The following is a 19,097-nucleotide window of genomic DNA, read 5'->3' as shown; positions in this document are numbered from 1 at the left end:
GGGTTCTGTTTCATCCCATTCCCTCAAATGCTGTAATCTTCCTGTATAGTTAAACATCAAGACTCATGTTAATCGTCACTCATACTGTGTTTTTTTTTCTTTTTAACATAGACTGGGTCCTTTGCTTTATATTTAATGTCAGGCAACAGTTTATAGTGTCAGATGGAAAATTGTATTTAATCTGTTTGTTTGAAAGGTTGGATGGACCACAAGCAGTCATTTGGGTGTGAATTGGCTGCACTGACTGTGAATGTTTTACAGAAACTGCTTGTCACTGCTCGAAGGATGAGGATCCAGAACATTCTAATGTTCCCCTGATGTTCAAAGCCTGTGAAAAACATTATTTGATGTGGCATTTGTGGAGAGTAGAAACTGTTTTTATTTAAACTAATAAATGTAGCATTTTTAGCCTCCAGCTAAGGGTGCCTTTCTTCGAGGAACAGGAATGGACCAGTCCACCGGCCGATTCACTGCTCCAGTCACCGGCATCTACCAGTTTTCTGCCAACGTTCATATTGGTAATAACTTTTAAAAAATCTTTTTAAATAAAATTAAAGGAAAAACAAAGTGTACAACGATGGAATAACAGTTAAAAAAAACTAAATGGGACTTTAAATGTTAAGAAAATTTAGATGTTTATAAATATTTTTTAATATTTGGGATCTCAGGTGGGGATTTTGAATTTAGGAGTTACAAGGTTGTCTGATTCTTAGGACGCCATTAATATGGGCCACTGGTGTCGCTATGGCAACACTTAGTAAATAGGAGTCAGTGGAAATGTAAACTGTTTGTGTGTGGCAGATTCACTGGTTTTGGGTTACTCTCACGTTGAAAAAATAATCACAGCTGGGTCTATACTTTGGGTTACTTTCGTTGCAAGGCCATTTAAAAGTAATTATTTTTTGAGATCCAAAATGTCTGTACTAATAAAGAGAGATGACTAGTTTTCACTCAGCTGAAGGACTGTGGCGGTGCCTTCTTCAACCGGGAACATTCGAAGGTTGTCTTAGCCCCAGGGCTCCCTTAATCTGGCCCTGACAGAAAACATGTGGCCCAAGTGGGTAAAACATTCACCGAACCCAGAGTGTAAAATTATGCAAAATTCTGCATATGAAACACGTGTTCAATTAGATTGGGATTGGGTGATTGCCGTGGCCATGCCTTTGTCCCAAGCATTATGGAGCTCACTGTATGTCTGCCTTGTTGACCGCAGCTCTGGGAAGCAAGCCTGAATAAACTGGAGCGTTGTCCCTCAGATATCCTGCTCCAGGGGGCACTGTATTTTCTTGAGTAATGGACTAATTAGTGTTGTGGTTCCTTGTGCTCTCCACAGACCACAGCGAAGTGAAGAAAAGCAAGAGTCCTCTGAGAGCCCGAGACAACGTGCGAGTTCTGATCTGCATCGAGTCGCAGTGCCACAGATACACGTGAGCATCTTCTCACACTCTGCCGCACGTTACACGATGTGGCATTTACACGGGACCCAACACTGACAACAGAGGAGAGCTCAGACTGCAGTCCACAGTTCTCTGCTCAGAAATAAATGATTGTATTCCTTCTCAAGTTGAGACTAATATTATCTTAAATAACTCTTATTTGTATTCAGGAAATGATGAGTATTAATCTCCATTTCTAGAAATGCATTAGGTAGTTAGAAATATAATCAGGAATAATAAGGCACTGACATTTCAAACTATCACCGTTGAAAATTTCAGGCACTCTCATTTAAATATTCTGTTGTTATGACAGTAATATTGAAATGCCTATACTAAATTTGAAAATGGCAAGCACATTGTATCATCTCTCTGCTGAAGAAATAAGAAATTATTGGCAAAAATTAAAAGTAGTAACTTTAGCTTGAAAAAAGCTTTTAAGGTTCAGCTGCAGCATACGGAGCCCAATCTTGGCTTGAAATATACATGCTTAACTTGACTTTTCATGCATGTATCATGCTTTTTTCCCCTTGCATACATCCTGGCTTGGGTGGATTAAGTGGGGGATATGATAGATGTGCACTTGGGGTGGAGTCTCACTTAAAATAAGGTGTGTCTCATTGAATTATGAGTTATGTGAATCCTGGCTTGAGACTTACACACAGCTTTTGCTTGCATGATAAAGTGTAATAAATAGGGCAAACTGGCTACCATATGGAATTACAGCTACATTAATTTTTCCCAAGTAGACAATATGGTTTTGCATGCAATATTGATTAAACTGATTCAACCAATTTAATTTTGTGGCCATTTAGCATTCTATTTTTTCAGATACTGTTTATACCCTATATTAGTCATTTGAACATTATAAAGAGCTAATTTGCCATAAAATGAAATGGGTAGAGTCAATTTTCTCAGTATTGCATTTAGTATTGTATTGACCCCAAGTCCTCCACTATTCACATTAAATTAACTCCAGCCAGGATACACATAAGGAAAAAAAATTGCTTAACTTGTGTAGAAACACTAGTTAAGTGCACGTATACCAAGCCAGGATCAGGCCAACTATATATATTGCAAGCTTGGAAATACACAGAAGAAAATGGAGACAAAAAATGATGAATTTATAAATCTATCCTAAATCATTATGTTTTGTTGTTTTTTTCTGGTCACACTCGATGTATATGCATGTATCCGTCTGTAGTGTTCACTGCACAGCAGTTTGTATGGAAGAATAATAATGATTATTTTTATTTATAAAATATATGTTTATGCCAGCACACCCAACAATGCAAAATCTCAAGGGCCCAGCCAAACAGATTCAATTGATTATAAGTCATCTGAATAGGATTTATCACAAATGCTGTGAAAACAATCATACCCCTTAAAGTGATCATAAAATTTTCCACCCAATGTAAGTTTTGTTTTCCTAGTAGCACAAAAAGCATTTTAACGGATGGCAGTTTTATGGTAGGGAAGCCAGAAGCCTAAATAATTTTCCACATTTCTTTGGAATAGAAAAGCAGAATATAAAAGCATTTCCATAAACCCACATCCTTTACTTTGTCATGTCCATCAGTGATTGCCTTAGACAAGTATTTAATAAAAAAAGCTTATGTTAATATTCAGATTCTGAATGATACTTTTAGCCTCTCTGTGAATTAGTCATGTGGAACCAATTAGCAATTATTTTAGCAACTAAGAATGGATTTTATTAAATTTAATTGCCGACATGTTAGAAATAATCATAACTGAACATCCACAAAATGTTGTGTTGAATGGACACTAATACAAAACCAATATATTAACTGAATCAATTAATAACCCCCCCCCCCCCCCCACAAATCTGCTAAATGGTTGGTGCCACTCTGGCCTGTGCCCCTGGTGGAAGTGTGACTCCCCACATGTTAAAGGTGGGGCTGTAAAGGTTACCGAGGCGACAGGAACAAATCCTGGGGTGAGAGAATACTTCCTTTTAAAGACCTGCTTGGAGTTTTACACAGGAAATGCCTAACTTTTTCCACACAAGGTATGACAGACAATGTCTTTACAGCTCATAAATACTTGTAAATGTCAACCACCGTTTAAACACTGATCCATTTCATTAAGGCCTGCAGCTCATTTCTCCACACAAAGAGGACAGGGGCACTGTTGAGAAATCACCTAAACCAGGCCAGCTATATTCATGTGAAGAAACAGTTTTGTTTAAAATTTAATATGTGTATAAAATGGTATACTTGAAGTATACCTCAGCATACTATGTTTTCCACATGTGTATGTACAATACATGTGATAGTGCTGCACTTTCTTTAAACATTCATCAGAAATTCAGGTTAAACCAATAAGCAAAAACAGCCAAATACTGTCACTCTGATTCAGTTTTTTCCAATATGGGTATTATTCCACAGTCTGGCTTTCTTTGAAACGGTCCTTCTACGACAGGTTAGACTCACCCAGACAGCTGTTGCCTGCAATGTTGTGAACATCAAACTGGAGATGTTCTCAACTTTGTCACCGTGCCGCAAACATGTCACAGCGTGAACTCCTGGAGTTCTCACATTTTAATTCATGGTGAAAGAAGGCCGGCCATGACTTCTCGGAAAAGAAAACTTATACAAGAGCAATTTTAAAGACTCCACGCTTAAGAGCTGGGGTCAAGAAGAGAAGTGAGTTACACCGCAAAAAAAAAGAGAAAGAAAAGCATTTATTTTAACTTTCCTGTCTGAGCTCCAAGCCAGCCGCACTCTCCGACACTTTAAAATGTCAAGAATGTGAAGTGAATTTGTCTGAGATGGCGGTTAAAAAGAAGGCAAACACCGATCGGGAGCCAGCGGTCTCCGCTGGAAAGGAAAGAGGGTCGCCGTGCCGACGGGTCGCAGTGCGGACGGGTTGCCACGGAGACTGTGCTTGACCCTGTAAAGCGGTCTCCTGATCTGGGTCAGATGTTTGCCCAGAAAGGGCGTTGGGAGTTCTGGTTGTTTTTTTAAAATCCCCTACGGTCCTGTTTCTCCTGATGCCCCATGCTATAGGCTCCCTGTGGTTTCCCGGCTATTGATCCGCTGCCATATAGCTACAGTTTCACTGGACTGACCGCGACAGGATTGTTAGTTCTGGGAATAATAGGACACAGATTAATGGAGAAGACCGGTAGCTAGAATGAGCATATTGTCAAGCCCACCATATTTGCAGAATGCACTGTTTTGAAATGATGAACTGGCAATATATAACCTGATCTGTATAGAGGCAGCGGCACTAATTTTGACACACAGCAAAACGTTCAGTGTAAAATCAACTCAACTGGTTCCTCTTCATTCATTTATATTGTGTTACAGTTTATTTAACTCTGAGAATTTTGTTTGTACCAAAATAAACGAACATGAGAAATGCTGAACTACTGGTTGCTTTAGTTCAGATGTGAAAAGTGGCATAATCTAAATCCTCTGCATTTTCACATTTATCTTTTCTGTTTGGAGGATGGATTTGCATTTGTAAGTCTGGTTCCTAATGAGCTTGTTCATTAAAACTTTCAATTAATGTGTGTTTTAGCCTTCTAGCAACAGAAGATAATATATTTCAGAGATAATTCTCCATCATTAATTTAGTAGGCTAAGCTGATTACTCACCATTATGGTGTCTGGACAGAATCAAAGGTCTTCCTCTAATTATTACTGGGCCAATTAAGCCACTGTGGAATTGCTCAGGGTAAAACCCACAGTGACCTTCAAATCTTTTGGTCGGCACGGCATGCTGAAACGGCCAAGTCTCGGACTCAAGGTCATAAATTTGAAATACTTATAAAACAGAGAGGGACAGGCCCTTGTAATGGGCAGCGTCGCGCCTGGTTGCCGCTGACCTACAGCACGCGACGAGAGCGGGGTGCCGCGTTCGTTAAGGGGAACCAGATGCGAGACGGGGTGCGATTACGTCCCGTGAGGGGGGGGGAGCAACTATATTCCTCCTCCAAAGAGCAAAGGCGTTCGAAAGTAGAACTATGAAAGTTCTATGTGGACATGGTTGTTGTAGGTGTCAGAGACGTGTCTGACTGCATTTCCCCTATTAAACACACCTTGCTACTGAGGGCTCTCATTTTGCATCCCAAAGTGCTCATTCCAGCAAATAAGGTCAGATACATCCCAGCTTTGATGTTTTTGAAGTGCCATTTCTGGTTAGCCTTGGCTAACTTGGGTCTGAATTACATGCTAAACCGATGTACTGAAAGATGTAAATCCAGGGTTAAACTTTGTTTGGACAGTTAAAATGGGTATGAACCTGTAATTGTAAGAAACATACAGCACACATGTAATGGAGGACAAAAAATGTCTGTAGAATCGTGGGCATCCACTACAATGTCCAATAAGCATGGTTTGCTTGATTATCCTGTCCAAAAGAAATAGTGGTTTAAAAAAGATTTTAAAACAGGCTATGCAAATATTGATTCTTGACAAGCAGACATCTGGCAAAATACCTCTTCAGCTATCTCTGAATATGATCATTCCCAACACTGCAAATTCTACAACAAGCCACAACCAGACTTAATTGCTTGTTTCTCTTGTTTCCATTGCAGGTCCTTAGAAGTGATCGTTGGGTTGGAAAGCAACAGCAAAATATTCACAGTGTATGTGCACGGATTACTGGAACTGCAGGTAAATTCATTGCAGTTTACTTTTAACCCATTACAGTATTCAGACTGCAGAAGTACCAGTTAGTGACCACAGCCTTGCAGAGCTTCAGCCTATGCTGAAATTGTCTTACATGTTTTGTGTACCATCTCTTCATGTAAACCGATATGCTGTCACCTTGCTTTCGAATGTCGAACAAAGGCAGACGTTGGTTTTGTGTGTATTTTTTTTAACGTTTCTTTATATCGTGGGTTATTTGTAAGGAAAATGTCTATTATGTGATGGAAATTTTGTTGTCAAATGTTTAATTTCCTGTTATGTTTTGTCCCCCCTACTCACACACACACACCCAATCCTCCAGGTTGGTCAGTACACCTCCATATTCGTGGACAATGGAGCCGGAGCGTCCATCACGATACAGAACGGCTCAGATTTCATGGGGATGCTGATGGGTGTATAGCCGTGCCCCCATCCCACCCGTCCCCATCCCCTTTCCTGTACATACCTGGGACTGTGCCACCTGAGATGTCACGCATATGGTCTGCTTGCGTTTCTTTGGATTTTACACCCCCTGCCACCCTTCATCCCCGGGGGTAGATGGGAAATGGGTGTCCCTGCAGACAACAGCTGCTTCCTCAAAGGGGTGGAGGTAACTTTTGGAAGGAGTGTGTGCCCCTCACACACTGCCTGTCTGTGGACTAAGAAAGCTGAGAATTTCACTGATTGATTGACTTCCCTCACTGTCTGAATAGGAGACAAAAGACACCCACTGCTGTTTCCCTCCTCCTGCATCCATTTTGCACAACGAGAAGTTCCACTGGCTTCCTGTTAAAACACAAATACTGCAGAACGTGGTGTTTGACTCCTATATTGTCCCAGTGTATGATATTGCCAACCACAGAGAGACTGTCTACTTGACTGCAGGATGTCTGTGTGTGCAGTGATGTCAATACCTTCATGCAGCTTTTCAAACAGTTTGAGAGTTTTCACAATGGGGCTTGTAAAGAAGAGAAGTGCCATTCTTTTAGTGTATTCAGTTTGTTGATTTATTGCTAATTTAACTCCATATCAGTCTCATGAATTCATTCATTCTTTGGTGTTCATATGTATGCTGGTGAGTGTACAGGATTGGATAGGTTGATGTATAAATGCCATTGGACATCACAAGGTTGAAAACAGCCAATGACAGAAGGCACACAATGAGCATCATAAAAGAGGGTCGGTATTCATACTCATGAATCTTATGAAACACACCAAGAATGTATATGCTTATATTGGTTGTGACCAAAGTAATAGACAATTAAATATTCATACTGAAAAACTGAATATTATATCCAATTTGCTCAATGCATGTTCTGACCTTCCTAGCAGAAAAAATATAGAACATAATTGGAAAGTGAATGAGATATTTGCCAGTGAAAAACAAAATGGTGGCCGATTTAGGTTCTCGTGCAAACAAGAATGCCTGATGGCACTAATAGCAAACATTAATGCTGAAAATGTCAGACCATTCAGATCCCCCTGAATCAGATATAAATGTGTGTCTTTCTCAGTGATATCATGTGACCGATACTCCTCAAAAACAGCTGGTCGGAACTGCAGAGCTAACCTTTTTCAGATTAAATGTACAATTTAAAATAAATAAAATAAAAAAAGTGAAAATTAATTACTTTGGCTTTTAAGTGATCAAGTGACCATTTTTGTTCATATGTATTTTTTTTTTAACCAGTACTATGTTTTGTGTTTTATAAGTTAAATTGTCTCTTAAGTTGTTATAAATTATGATCAATATTTCAGACATATACATTTTATCAGTACAACATAAGACACTTATTTTATTTATATTTCAAAATATCCATACCCTCATTTTAACATGAATTTAATATCAATGGCATGTGGATTGTATTCTTTTGCAATTATTATTTCAGATTTTTTTGAAAAGGTTCTATATGAATAAAGTAATATGAGTTCAACTGAAAGCTCAATGTAATCATTGGTACAAGAAAAGAAATAAAAATAAAACCTCCTACATTTCATTTTGATACGCTTTTCAAACATCATGATGCATCATAATAAGCAGTTCTGTGTTGATCAAAAATTATCTACAGAAAGTTGCAGTCCTTTTAATTTTTTTCAGTTGCCAGTTGCTTTTTTAGCTATTTAGCTTTCTAAAAACATATATTTAGCTGGTGTATGTGTTCAATTGTTGCAGTTTTTTAGTAAGATGAACGATATCTAACATATACACAGGTGACTTGTTTGCTTTACAAAGGTTGGTATTTGGTAATTTGGAAGTTTGGGGTCTAAACCAATAAAATGCACTTCAGGTAACTCCAATGCAGCTTGTATAGCGTTATACATACCTCTTGGGGTTTGTGTGTGCATGTTGCCTGATTATTCTTCACAAATATTTCATTTAAACTTATTTTCACTTTCATCCTGAGGCTAATCAAAGAAACACCATAAAAAATAACTAAATTAATAAAAAAACACGATCAAATGAAGCATGTGTACAGCCTCTGGAAATGCTTTGGAATTATTTAAAGTGTGTTTCCTGTAGACCATGAACACTCAAATGTCCTTAACAGTCATTGTTAAACCTGCAGATTTTCAGAAATTTCTGGAAAAAAATATCTGGGATATAATTTTTTTTAAATCAAGAAGTAATACACCGTATTGGGTTGAGTAAAATAGGTGATTTGGCGATAACTGGACACTGGGAAAAACAATACATTATTCCCTCTCATTGATTTAAATGATATAAAATGCAGCCTCAAACAATAAAAAAATTTGGATTGTTATATTTAAAGTTTTTAGAACATCTTTAATTTGCAACTCATTCTGGAAATCTCTAGAAGCATGATTGTGGCACACAAAAAAGCTTACTGTTTTCTTTCTCATAAGTTCTTTCCTCCATTTATTACATTCTTTTGTGTAAACTTTTGGTCCAACGAAGCTATTCTTTCTGTAATAATAATATTATTAAAATGAGCATTGGGTGAAAGTACAGTTCTCAGTACTTCTAATCTAAAGAGGACAAAATGAAAAAAAAGTGTGGTGAAATGCATTGAATACCTCAGTGCACAGGAGCGGCTAGCCAAGCCGGCTGCGGTGTGTTACCCCAAACACCGGGGTGAGATTTTTTGAAACCCAATCTTTTAAGTGTCATTTAGTGTTAGATGTTTGAAAAAAAGAGCAAAAAGAGCAAAAAAAGAAAAAAAAGAAAACACAAATGCTTTTAAATGAGACAATATTTCCTTGGCTGTCGGCTGCCAGACTTGTGGGTTTTTAGTCACATGAGACATTTAAACCACCGTGGTCTCAAGCCCTCATTTTGTGTCAGTGCGTTTTTTTTTTCTTTCTATTTTTGCTCACTTATGCTGGCAGTAGTTGGCAGGCATTGAAACAAATCACTCTACGAGTACAAACAATGAGACCTGTTTGGGCGAAAAGATAGAGGCTTTTTGTTTGGCACCAAAGTGTTACCTAACATGACAGCGAAGCATTAGGTCCGTCTGGAATTACACTCGCAATCAAGATGATTTCCTTCTTGGTACAGCTTTGTCTGCATTCTTGACAGTATTGCTATTTTAAAGAGTAAGGACGGTTGTAAAATATGACTAGAATATGAAAAGTCCTAATAGATATTTAATTTAGTGCAATTATGTTTTTACTGTATGAGTCTTGAAGGTGATTTGTTTTTGAGTGGACGACAATGGTAAGAGCTTAACAAATGACGCAACAATATTACACCACAATTATTCATTTATAGTTAAACGTAGAGCTCATGTGTGACCTTTCCTTTTGAATATCTGTCTCTTTCATCCGTGGATATACTATATTAACATGGGGTGACATTTAACATCTCTACATTGAACAAAGTGTAAAGTCTCAAAGTGTAATAGAGTGTATTGTTAAAGTCCTCTACAAACAAGCCAGAAATCCTGTGCTTAGCATTTAGGTAAAATTTTGTTTAACCTTTAGCCCCATGAGGATGCTTATAATTTATAAGTTTAATTTATATTTTGGAATAGGAGGAAATAAAAAAAAATTCAACCAAAAAATTTCATCCAGAATTTCAAAAACTATTAAGCCAAAGGAAGGGTGCCCTTGTGCCAAAAGTATAAATAAAAACAGACTATAACCTTTGAACATACTCAAAACAGTAGGATGAGCTGTTGGATGTCAGGTGTCCACATACTTTTGGCCATGTAGTGTATATTGGGTATTGTTATAAAATCAACATAGATAGCCTGGGTCAATATGCCCCGGCCGGCGGACAGTACATCCCTTGCTAATTAGTGAACAGAACATGTGGGTCAAAGGATTAAATGCCCAGGCTTCTGCATTCCCTGCCAGCAGGCCCCAGCAGCCTGCCGTCACGACAGTTCTCAGCCTGCCGGCGGTTTGCAAATCGGCACTACGTCGGTCTGCCATCGGACAGCTGAGGTGAGGCAGTCAAGTGGAGAATCAGCCACTGAAGGAATGCAAAATCCCTGGTGAATGGCCCTGCAGCCAGTGGACCGCTGTAGTGCCAGTTAGCAAATCAATGGTGGACCGATGGCTGCCACTGATATGGCCCCATAGGTGCTTGCTTGCTGGATTCATGCACATAAAATGGGACCAGCAGGTTGATACAGTATGATCATTTTATACCCACTCTCCTACAGTAGCGGGTTTGCCTGTATTCTTTGCTTTAAATAAATTAGCCAGAATATTGTGTCTGAATACATGTGAATACACTCTGAATAAAATCGAGGCTGGATGAACACCTCACAGATTCTTTCCCTGTGGTCATCAAAACTTATCATAAAACTTAATGAATATGCAAAAGCTTGGGAGGGGGGTGTAGGTCCCAGTGCGTTCATTGTTTAAGTTTTATTAAGCCATTTGGCAACTTGTGTTAAAATGTAACGTAAGTTGCCCTATGTGGTGGCATATGTTACTCAAATGATGCCTAATGTCTGATGTTGTGAATACCCATACTGAAATGAAATATACTGAAAATATATTGAAATAAAATATAGTTTCAAGATAATGGCAACACCTTTCAAGACATAATGAAACAAACAGATGATCACTGCTTGAGAAATTGCAATATATATCATTTAGAAATGCACTGCTGTGAAATATTATATTACATATAGTTTTAAAGAATTCACTGAAATATTATATATTTCAGTAATATATTGTAATATACCGAGACCCCCAGGTTCACTCCAGTACCCTTACTCTAACCCTGACCTGCACACCTCACAGTTACGACACTGTCCTCTATACAATCAGCATAGCGGTGATTTACAAATAGATGTACCTATGAATCTTTTTTCACAGTTTGGCAAGTTAAAATTTGTGCCTGCTGAACGGGCCAAATGGTTTCTATGAAGAAACCCATATAAACCACACTTACATTTACTTGTGAAGCTAAGGAACAATGCTGAGTGAATCCAGACGAGCGTGGCGGAAAATAGCTTCAGTACAGTACACGGTTTCTGTAGTCGTTGACAAGCCCGGCCCTGCCAGTGGAGTCAGCGCTCAAGTTTTCATGCCTCTTTGACGCCCACACCACAAGGTGTCATTGTCCTCGCAGGTGACTCGCGTTGGCCTCTGTGATTACCCGCGGAGGTTAACCATGAAACCCGATGCCGGAGAATGCAGGAGACCATAATGGGTCCGCCATAACTACACAGAGCAATAAAGGCCTTCATACCCAGACGCATTAACATTGCATGAGCTGACCTCAAGGCAATGGAGGGTGGATAATTCGGCAATTATATTTCAGATGCTAAGCAGCTATTTGACACCGAATTCCTAAATGCTGAACCCTATTGGCCGAAGACGAGAGGAGCCTTTCAACATTCCTAGAAAGTGACTTAATACTTTTAGTCCTGTCACAGAATCACAGAGACATGGACTTCTGAATAATGGACTGAGCAGTAAACCACACAGGTATATTAAATACCGAGAGCATACTTTGTCACTGATGACGTGAAAATTAAACAAAAGTGAGCCTCACTGATGAATGATAAATACAAAACAAACAAAATACAAACAAAAGGACATGTCTTTGGACTTTTGGGAATGCAGTGTGGAAAAGTAAACAGCTTCTGACATAAAAGCATAAAAGCCCTTATAGAAGCGGGTCATCAGAAACTTGTCAACGGAATACCACGCACAAAAATGACCAGCGCCAATAATGGCCTTGGCCAATAAGGAAAGCGCATGTGCACTGTGTGTGCTGCCAGAGTGGACAGTTGCAAGTGGGATCTTAAAGAAGTTCTTTGCTCTGAGCGAGTGATCTAGATGGCTCATAACTTAAGAGTGAGCTAAAGACACGTTTGTCATGAATGTGTTTGGGAAAGTTGTGTTAGTTTAAGAGTGATCGTAAGAGGCATTTAAAGAGGTTCTGAGTGTTAGGAGGCTTTCGGGAAACCCACTGCAGAACAAACAGAGTTGGACACTGGGCAGCTTCAAAATCGCAAGTCCAAGGTTTGTCACCAGAATTCTTCTAGTTATAAAAAAAAAAAAAGGAAAAAAAAAAAATGCTAGCACTGTGGATGTTATATCCCATGCGCTATACATAGAAATCCTCTGTTGCGTTGTCAAGCACGGTCATTGTGAAACATTCAAGTAGATGTTTTGTGGAAGATATCTGTGTTACAGTTGCTAGATTAATGCCGCCAGGTGTCACTGAGTAATCAAAACCCAACGGAGGTGTCACTGAGTAATCACGGTGGACTGCCGCTGAAAGGCCTCACGCTCTTCAGCGATGTATTTAAAGCACATCCCGCCTGAAAACAGACCCAGAGGCTGAGTAAGGAGAGGGCCTGCAAAAGCAACTGCCATCTTCCATTAGCGGCGTTGTTGCTCTAAAGCCGCAGCGTGAGTGATGACACACAACATTACGCTTCGTTTTTGTTGGCACAACGCTCGCTCGGTACCAGTATTTGTGTAGTTTTTAACCTGCATTACAGTCTGAAGATGAGAACAGATGCCTTCGAATGGGAGGACAAAAGCCAGACAAGGAGAGTGTGTTAATGATGACAGCTGATGTAAATGGCTGCTTTAAACAAACTAAAATGTGTGCTAGTCTATGCTAATGTTCAAGCGTAGGACACGTCAGCGGTGTGTCTTCACCATCACATTCAGCGAATTTGAGACTGTAAACAACAGAATTGCAATTAGACAATGCTAATGAGATACCGCTCCACTCAGACTCCATCCATTTTCAAAACTGGGGGGATGAGGGGTCACGGGGGTGGTGGAGCCTATCCCAGCATGCAGTGTGTGAGAGGCAGGAAGCAGGAATACACCCTGGACAGGTCGTCAATCCATTTAAGGGCCGAACACCATTCACTCACGCACTCACACCTATGGGCAATTTAGAGTCCCCAGTTAGCCTACTGCATGTCTTTGGATGGTGGGAAGAAACCAGAGCACCTGGCGAAAACCCACACAGACACGGGAGGACATGCAAAAATCCACACAGAAAGGCTCTCAGTCAGGATTCTACCTTCTTGCTGTGAGGTGACAATGCTATTCACGTCACCACCATGGTACCCTGGACTCAGACTCAACTATTCAAAAGCAGTATAAACTCTGTCTAAGTCTAACTTTTCAAGACATGGATATGGCACAGGAACCTTTATGAAAATCCTAGATCATCTACAATACAAAAAATAAGAACAGGAAGATGTGTTCCACTTGATAATTTCCCATTATTCCTATACCCCATCGTATAATACCACAGTACAACACTATTCCTAGGTTAAATGTATGAATGCAATAGTGATTTTTGCCATAAATAGTTATATTTTGGGTACGTTATTACTACAACTGGTTTAGTTGAAAATTGGTCCTCCAATTTGGCATTGTCATAGTATTCCGCCCAAGCGTTTCATCTGCCTTGTAATTAATGGGAGCTGGAGGCGAGCGAAGCAAAGAAATGGCTGGGGAACATCTCTTTCATAAAGTTCGTAAGAGTGGAATGTTGAATTGACACACCGAATTGCTTGATTGACAGAGGACAAGTACTCACACATGCATAGGCAATTGATTCTGAAACTGCAAACAAGAGAAGTAGCAGAAAGCATGTAGCCTACATGCACCCCAGGCAGGAGCAGCTTATTTTGCCAAGGTCAACAGGGATTTGTCTAAATCTTTGTATTTCTAAAAAATTCTGTCTAAAAATTAGTATTTGTCTAAATCTAAAGGGTAACTCTTTTGTCAGGCAAAGCAGCCTAGTATGAGTACACCTCATGGGTGTTTGGGTTAACCTATGCAGACAGATAAAATACATTTTTGAGGTTTTGGGTGAACTTTTCCTTTGAAGCGTGATTTGGGAACATAGTACCTCAGTACCTCAGGGAAGAGCAATGGCATTCCACACGACGCTCTCCTCTAGGCTAATAGCCCAATCGCTGCTTGTGCACGCACCTCCAGTTTCGACCGCGTTTCTCCTTAAAGGCGTCCAATGACAACTACGCGAGCGTGCCGCGACTCATTCGGTCCGCCGGTGCAGCGTCTGGCTCGCCGCGGCCCACCCCAGCCCACCCCGGCCACGGTTGCGAAATGTCCCACGCCGCGACTCCTTCGACAGGAATTTGCCATCGCCCCATTATCGCCATCAGACGAGCTGAGTGACGGCAATTACATCTGCCCAACTGCTCGGAGCAAACCGTCTCTTCCTGAAAAAAGCATGGGCTTATGAATGGCCCCATTGTGAGCGCGCGAGGGCTCTGCCAGCTTGGAATGGTGTAAACCACCATAACTGCCCTTATGGCTTTAAATGCACCTTAATTAGCGGATTCCTCTTTCACCCGACAACACATCTGCTACAAGAGGGACGCCAACTGTGACATTTGACGGAGCATTATGCTGGAGATAAAGAGATATACATCCATCCAGCGCTTTGTTTGTTCAGCCTAGAAATTCCTTTCCGTTTATTGTTTTTCTAGACTATTCTATAGACTATATATGTTCAGCAGCTCGTTACTGTGCCACATTAATAGCCATCATAAAGCATAATCATAATCATAATCTGCGTAGCATGCTGCCAACATTGAGCTGCACAGAGAGCAAAGGACAAAAGCAGGTTAGTTCAAGATGTGATTAAAAAATTTTTTTTACTTGCGGTTCTTAATTTGAATTTTTACATCCAGTATTAAGCATCATTATCACTGACATTGAATCAGTGACCAAATGACATCTCTCAGACATATTCTAAAACACAGACCCATATATTTATATATAAAAAAACATATCTGAAAAATCTGGAGTTTTCTTTAACAAAAAAAGTCACAATTTCCAGTGTCACGTCGACAGCCCAGATTCTGAGAAAGAAGAGAAATTCAAATCCACCTCAACCCTTTATGTCAAGACAGCACTTTCAAACACAGTGTTTACCAAAATATTTAGCTTCCGGCAATGTCTGAATAAATTGTTGAATGAAGTTCTATTTTACTTGTCACTTAAAGATTATTAGTATTTTATTAATCCTGAAGTGACAAGGGAACAAACTTCTCCAGGAGGCATGATCCTGCCCCCCTAGACCACCCCCCACCCCCCTCACAACAGCCCCATTCCCCTCGTTAAAATTTTACAGTTCAACCACTGGGAATAATCACTTTAACGAGGTTCCGAAGCAGACGACGAGCAGTCCGGGAAGGGCGGCTGAGCCGAGCTCTCGGAGCGTGTCCGGGCCCACAGTTCTGTTTGTCAGCGCTTCCAAACAAGGCTACCGTCTGCGCGGAGAGCGGAGACAGCACCTCTCCCCCCCGGAGACGCCGAGCGCCTCAATATTATGTCTTCTGCATGCCTGCCATTTTTTTTTATTGGCAACCTCAGTTACTCTGAACAGCCCCTGGCAGTCACAAACCTACCAATATCAGCACCCCCACCAACCCCAACAAAACGGTTACCATGGTACCGACCCAATCATCTGTCTCCTGGCTGGCAAGCCAGCGGAGTCCTGGAAAACGCAATAAACAAGTCACATACGCAGAGCTCCTCGACTCCTTTCCTCTTTTTTTTTTTCTTTGCTCCTTTTTATTTTTTTTTTGTTCTCGCTCAATAAGGCTAACATTTTGTAAGACTAGCCTTATTGGGTGAGGGGAGGCTGATAAACGACCGTGACAATGCTTCACAAAGCCTCCTGTTACAGGACCCGGCTCTGCGGAACCACCGAAAGGGCTAAATATACACGCGGCCGTGGACTTTCCGATTAACTCTGCCGACGGCGAGCGTCAAAGCCGTTCCTCAGACTGAAAGGCTCCTGAGCTTGTACTTCCAATAATATGCCTTTATATAATATATGTGTATATATATATATATATATACATATATATATATATATACATTTTTTTTTTTTACACAATCCCTCTCTCTGTCTGATCATATTTCTTGCCAGACAGAAAGAATATCACAGAATATTGTGGAGTGCAGAACTTTCAAAGAACTGTAGCCTAATGTTTTTCACAGGTAGTAAATAAAATAACAATTATGATGTCAGAGCATATAGACAGAAATTTAGGAGTAGCCTATAATATAATATAGGAGGTATTATGAATACAATCTGAAATAATGAGCTGAAAAATGTAGACTACCACTATTTTAAAAGTCTACTTGCTAGAAACATCGTCATGGAACATCAAAGAATTCAGGACCCAGGACCCCAATTTTTTTTTTAAATCATGATTTTGAAGGAAGCTCCCTACCCAGCAGAATGATGGGTACAGAAACTCCATCCATAGGTGCATCTTTTTCTGACCTAATGCAGAACTGTGTACTTACTTGTGGGATCTCCCCTGTGTGTGTCCACTGGAGTTCAGCTACGGGGGCCTTGGATTGACAGGTTACAGGTTCTGATCGCTCGGCTTGCACCAGAAAATGTTTTAAGACCCAGAATGGGCACAGGAGGCTCATGCACCATACGTCATTAGTACTAAAAGGGAGTATGGATGGCACTCAGCTCAACAAACAGATGCAGGGCCACCTTTCATTCAGCGTCTGTATTACCTGCTCCAAAGCACATGCTTGTTGGGCCTACAATGCATGCAGAATATCAGCTCTCTTTTTAAGAGACAGTAATAGGGACACTGTCTTTGCAGACAACAGTTTTGTAAACAGTGTATTTTATGGAGAGCCACAGACGGCAATGCATGAATTTCTCAAATGCGACTTGCGCCTGGCTGATCTGATGATGCTGGGACGTGGAGGCGCCACTCTGTGGGGGGATCCTACTGTTTTGAGGATACCTGGGAGACGGATGGATGAAGACGCCAGGTGATTGCGTGCACACAACAGGAGCCATCTGCCGCATGTAACATCGGGGATTGGAGCTGGCTTTGGTGGTTTATATGTGAAACCACTGTGGTGTTTTGCATTTTCAATACCACGTGCTTCCCCCTCAAAACTAGAAGAAAGAGAGCAGGGAAAAAAAAGCAAAAGCATTAAGGAACTGAGAGAATTTTCTGAAGAAATGTCACCTTCTGACTCTCTCTCTATTGAGCGAATGAAAGTGATATCACTCGATGTCACTTGTGAAACACAGCCGACACTCCTGAAGGAGACAGGCAGTGTTAAATCTGCACTGTGTGTTTATGTTGTTTGAAGAACTGTGTATTTTATTATCAAAGCCAAATAACAGAACAAAGTACAGAGTTGCACCAGTCACAAAGAAAAGAGGATGAATAGTAGGCTTTTCTCTCGGTCATGGGTCACATTCGCGTAATGTTTATCTCCATTATCCTGACCACATCAGACATGACATTTCGGGAGTTTGGCCAGATATGTGGAATAATCTCTTGCCGCTGACTTGTGGAGGCCTTATATATGATAGTCAGCATGGGGGTGTGAAATGGGCTAATTATTCTCATTTGCTTCCTTTACTGAAGGACACAACAATGTATCCTTTGTAAAAACTGATTTGTGCTGTACGTGACTTGTATGTGAAGTCCCACTTCACTTCAAACAAGCTATAAAAAGGGAGGAAAGGAATAAAGGAAGGATATATTCAGTAATTGGGTGTGAGTCACAATGACAGCTCACAAATGGCAGCAGAATTATGTGATGGCATGAACAAATATCTTGTAACAATGGAAAAATAACAAACGAGTAATTAAATAAAAAGACAAATGATTTGAACTCAACAAAATATGATCTGTAATAACACTGTGAATATAATGTATATATTTTTGTTGTTACAAAACACTTTTTATGATTTACAGTAAGTCGGGTCAAAATAACAGGTTTGCCACACAAAATGACACTGGAGTGAACAAGGATGTCGGGAAATTCTTATGAAAACGTTTCTTGTTTTCTCATTCCTTTCCTTCCCTTTCATGGGTCCTTGTGACATATACTCAGAAGGAATCAAGAACAGGAAGCAAGGTAAGGAAATATTTTAAATAATTTTAATGCAGTCATTTTATCACTCTTGATCATGCTTACGTCAGTACACTCTATTTCCCAATATTCACCTCTTTTCTTGTGACGGAGCAAACTCTGGACTTTTTTTCTGTTATTTGGCTCTTGATAATAAATACACAGTTCATTAAAACATACACACTGAGATTTAACATGCCATGTCCCTCGACCATTTCAGGGCACTATAATGTTTGGGATAAATGGCGTGTCACTTTCCAGCGTGACGGTGACACCCCTGGGAGGGAGATGCAGCAGTGCCGGGGAACACCGTTGGTTGGCACATGGAGAACGAACACAAACATGAAATCAAGTAAACGACCCTCTTCACCCTTCGCCCTCAAGAGTTCCGGGCAAAAGCAATAAACTAAAACAACAAGCTAAAATAACGAAGACAAAAGAAAGTAAAACGGTGTGACCGCTTCCCCGTGCGCCGCGCGCAGCTGGCACACTTTTCAGCTGGTGCCAGCTCCTCCAACCTTCCCCGCTGAGGATCACTTTCTTGGCCTTTCCTCTTTGCTCGAACCAAACTCCAAAATAAAACAGAACCAGAATCATCGGTGTGAGCTCCCGGTCTCGGCCCCAAACTGTGGAGAGCAGCACACCTTTAAGCACCTGGGCT

The 19,097-nt window shown here is 40.4% G+C and overlaps 1 protein-coding gene across 2 annotated transcripts in view; it reads left to right on the top strand.

The window, feature by feature from the left end:
* c1qtnf12 (C1q and TNF related 12) overlaps positions 1–7,627 on the top strand; it is a 28,112-nt gene extending 20,485 nt beyond the window's left edge. For both annotated transcript variants that reach the window (XM_064299249.1, XM_064299248.1), the window contains 4 exons: positions 410–518; positions 1,334–1,427; positions 5,998–6,076; positions 6,414–7,627. In XM_064299249.1, coding sequence (XP_064155319.1) covers positions 410–518; positions 1,334–1,427; positions 5,998–6,076; positions 6,414–6,512 — 381 coding nt within the window. In that variant the 3' untranslated portion in view covers positions 6,513–7,627. The remainder of the gene's footprint in view (positions 1–409; positions 519–1,333; positions 1,428–5,997; positions 6,077–6,413) is intronic.
* The last annotated feature ends 11,470 nt before the right edge of the window (positions 7,628–19,097 follow it).

Source organism: Anguilla rostrata, chromosome 11, assembly GCF_018555375.3.
Source record: "Anguilla rostrata isolate EN2019 chromosome 11, ASM1855537v3, whole genome shotgun sequence".
Classification (NCBI taxonomy): domain Eukaryota; kingdom Metazoa; phylum Chordata; class Actinopteri; order Anguilliformes; family Anguillidae; genus Anguilla; species Anguilla rostrata.
This window is presented reverse-complemented; position numbering and strand designations above follow the sequence as displayed.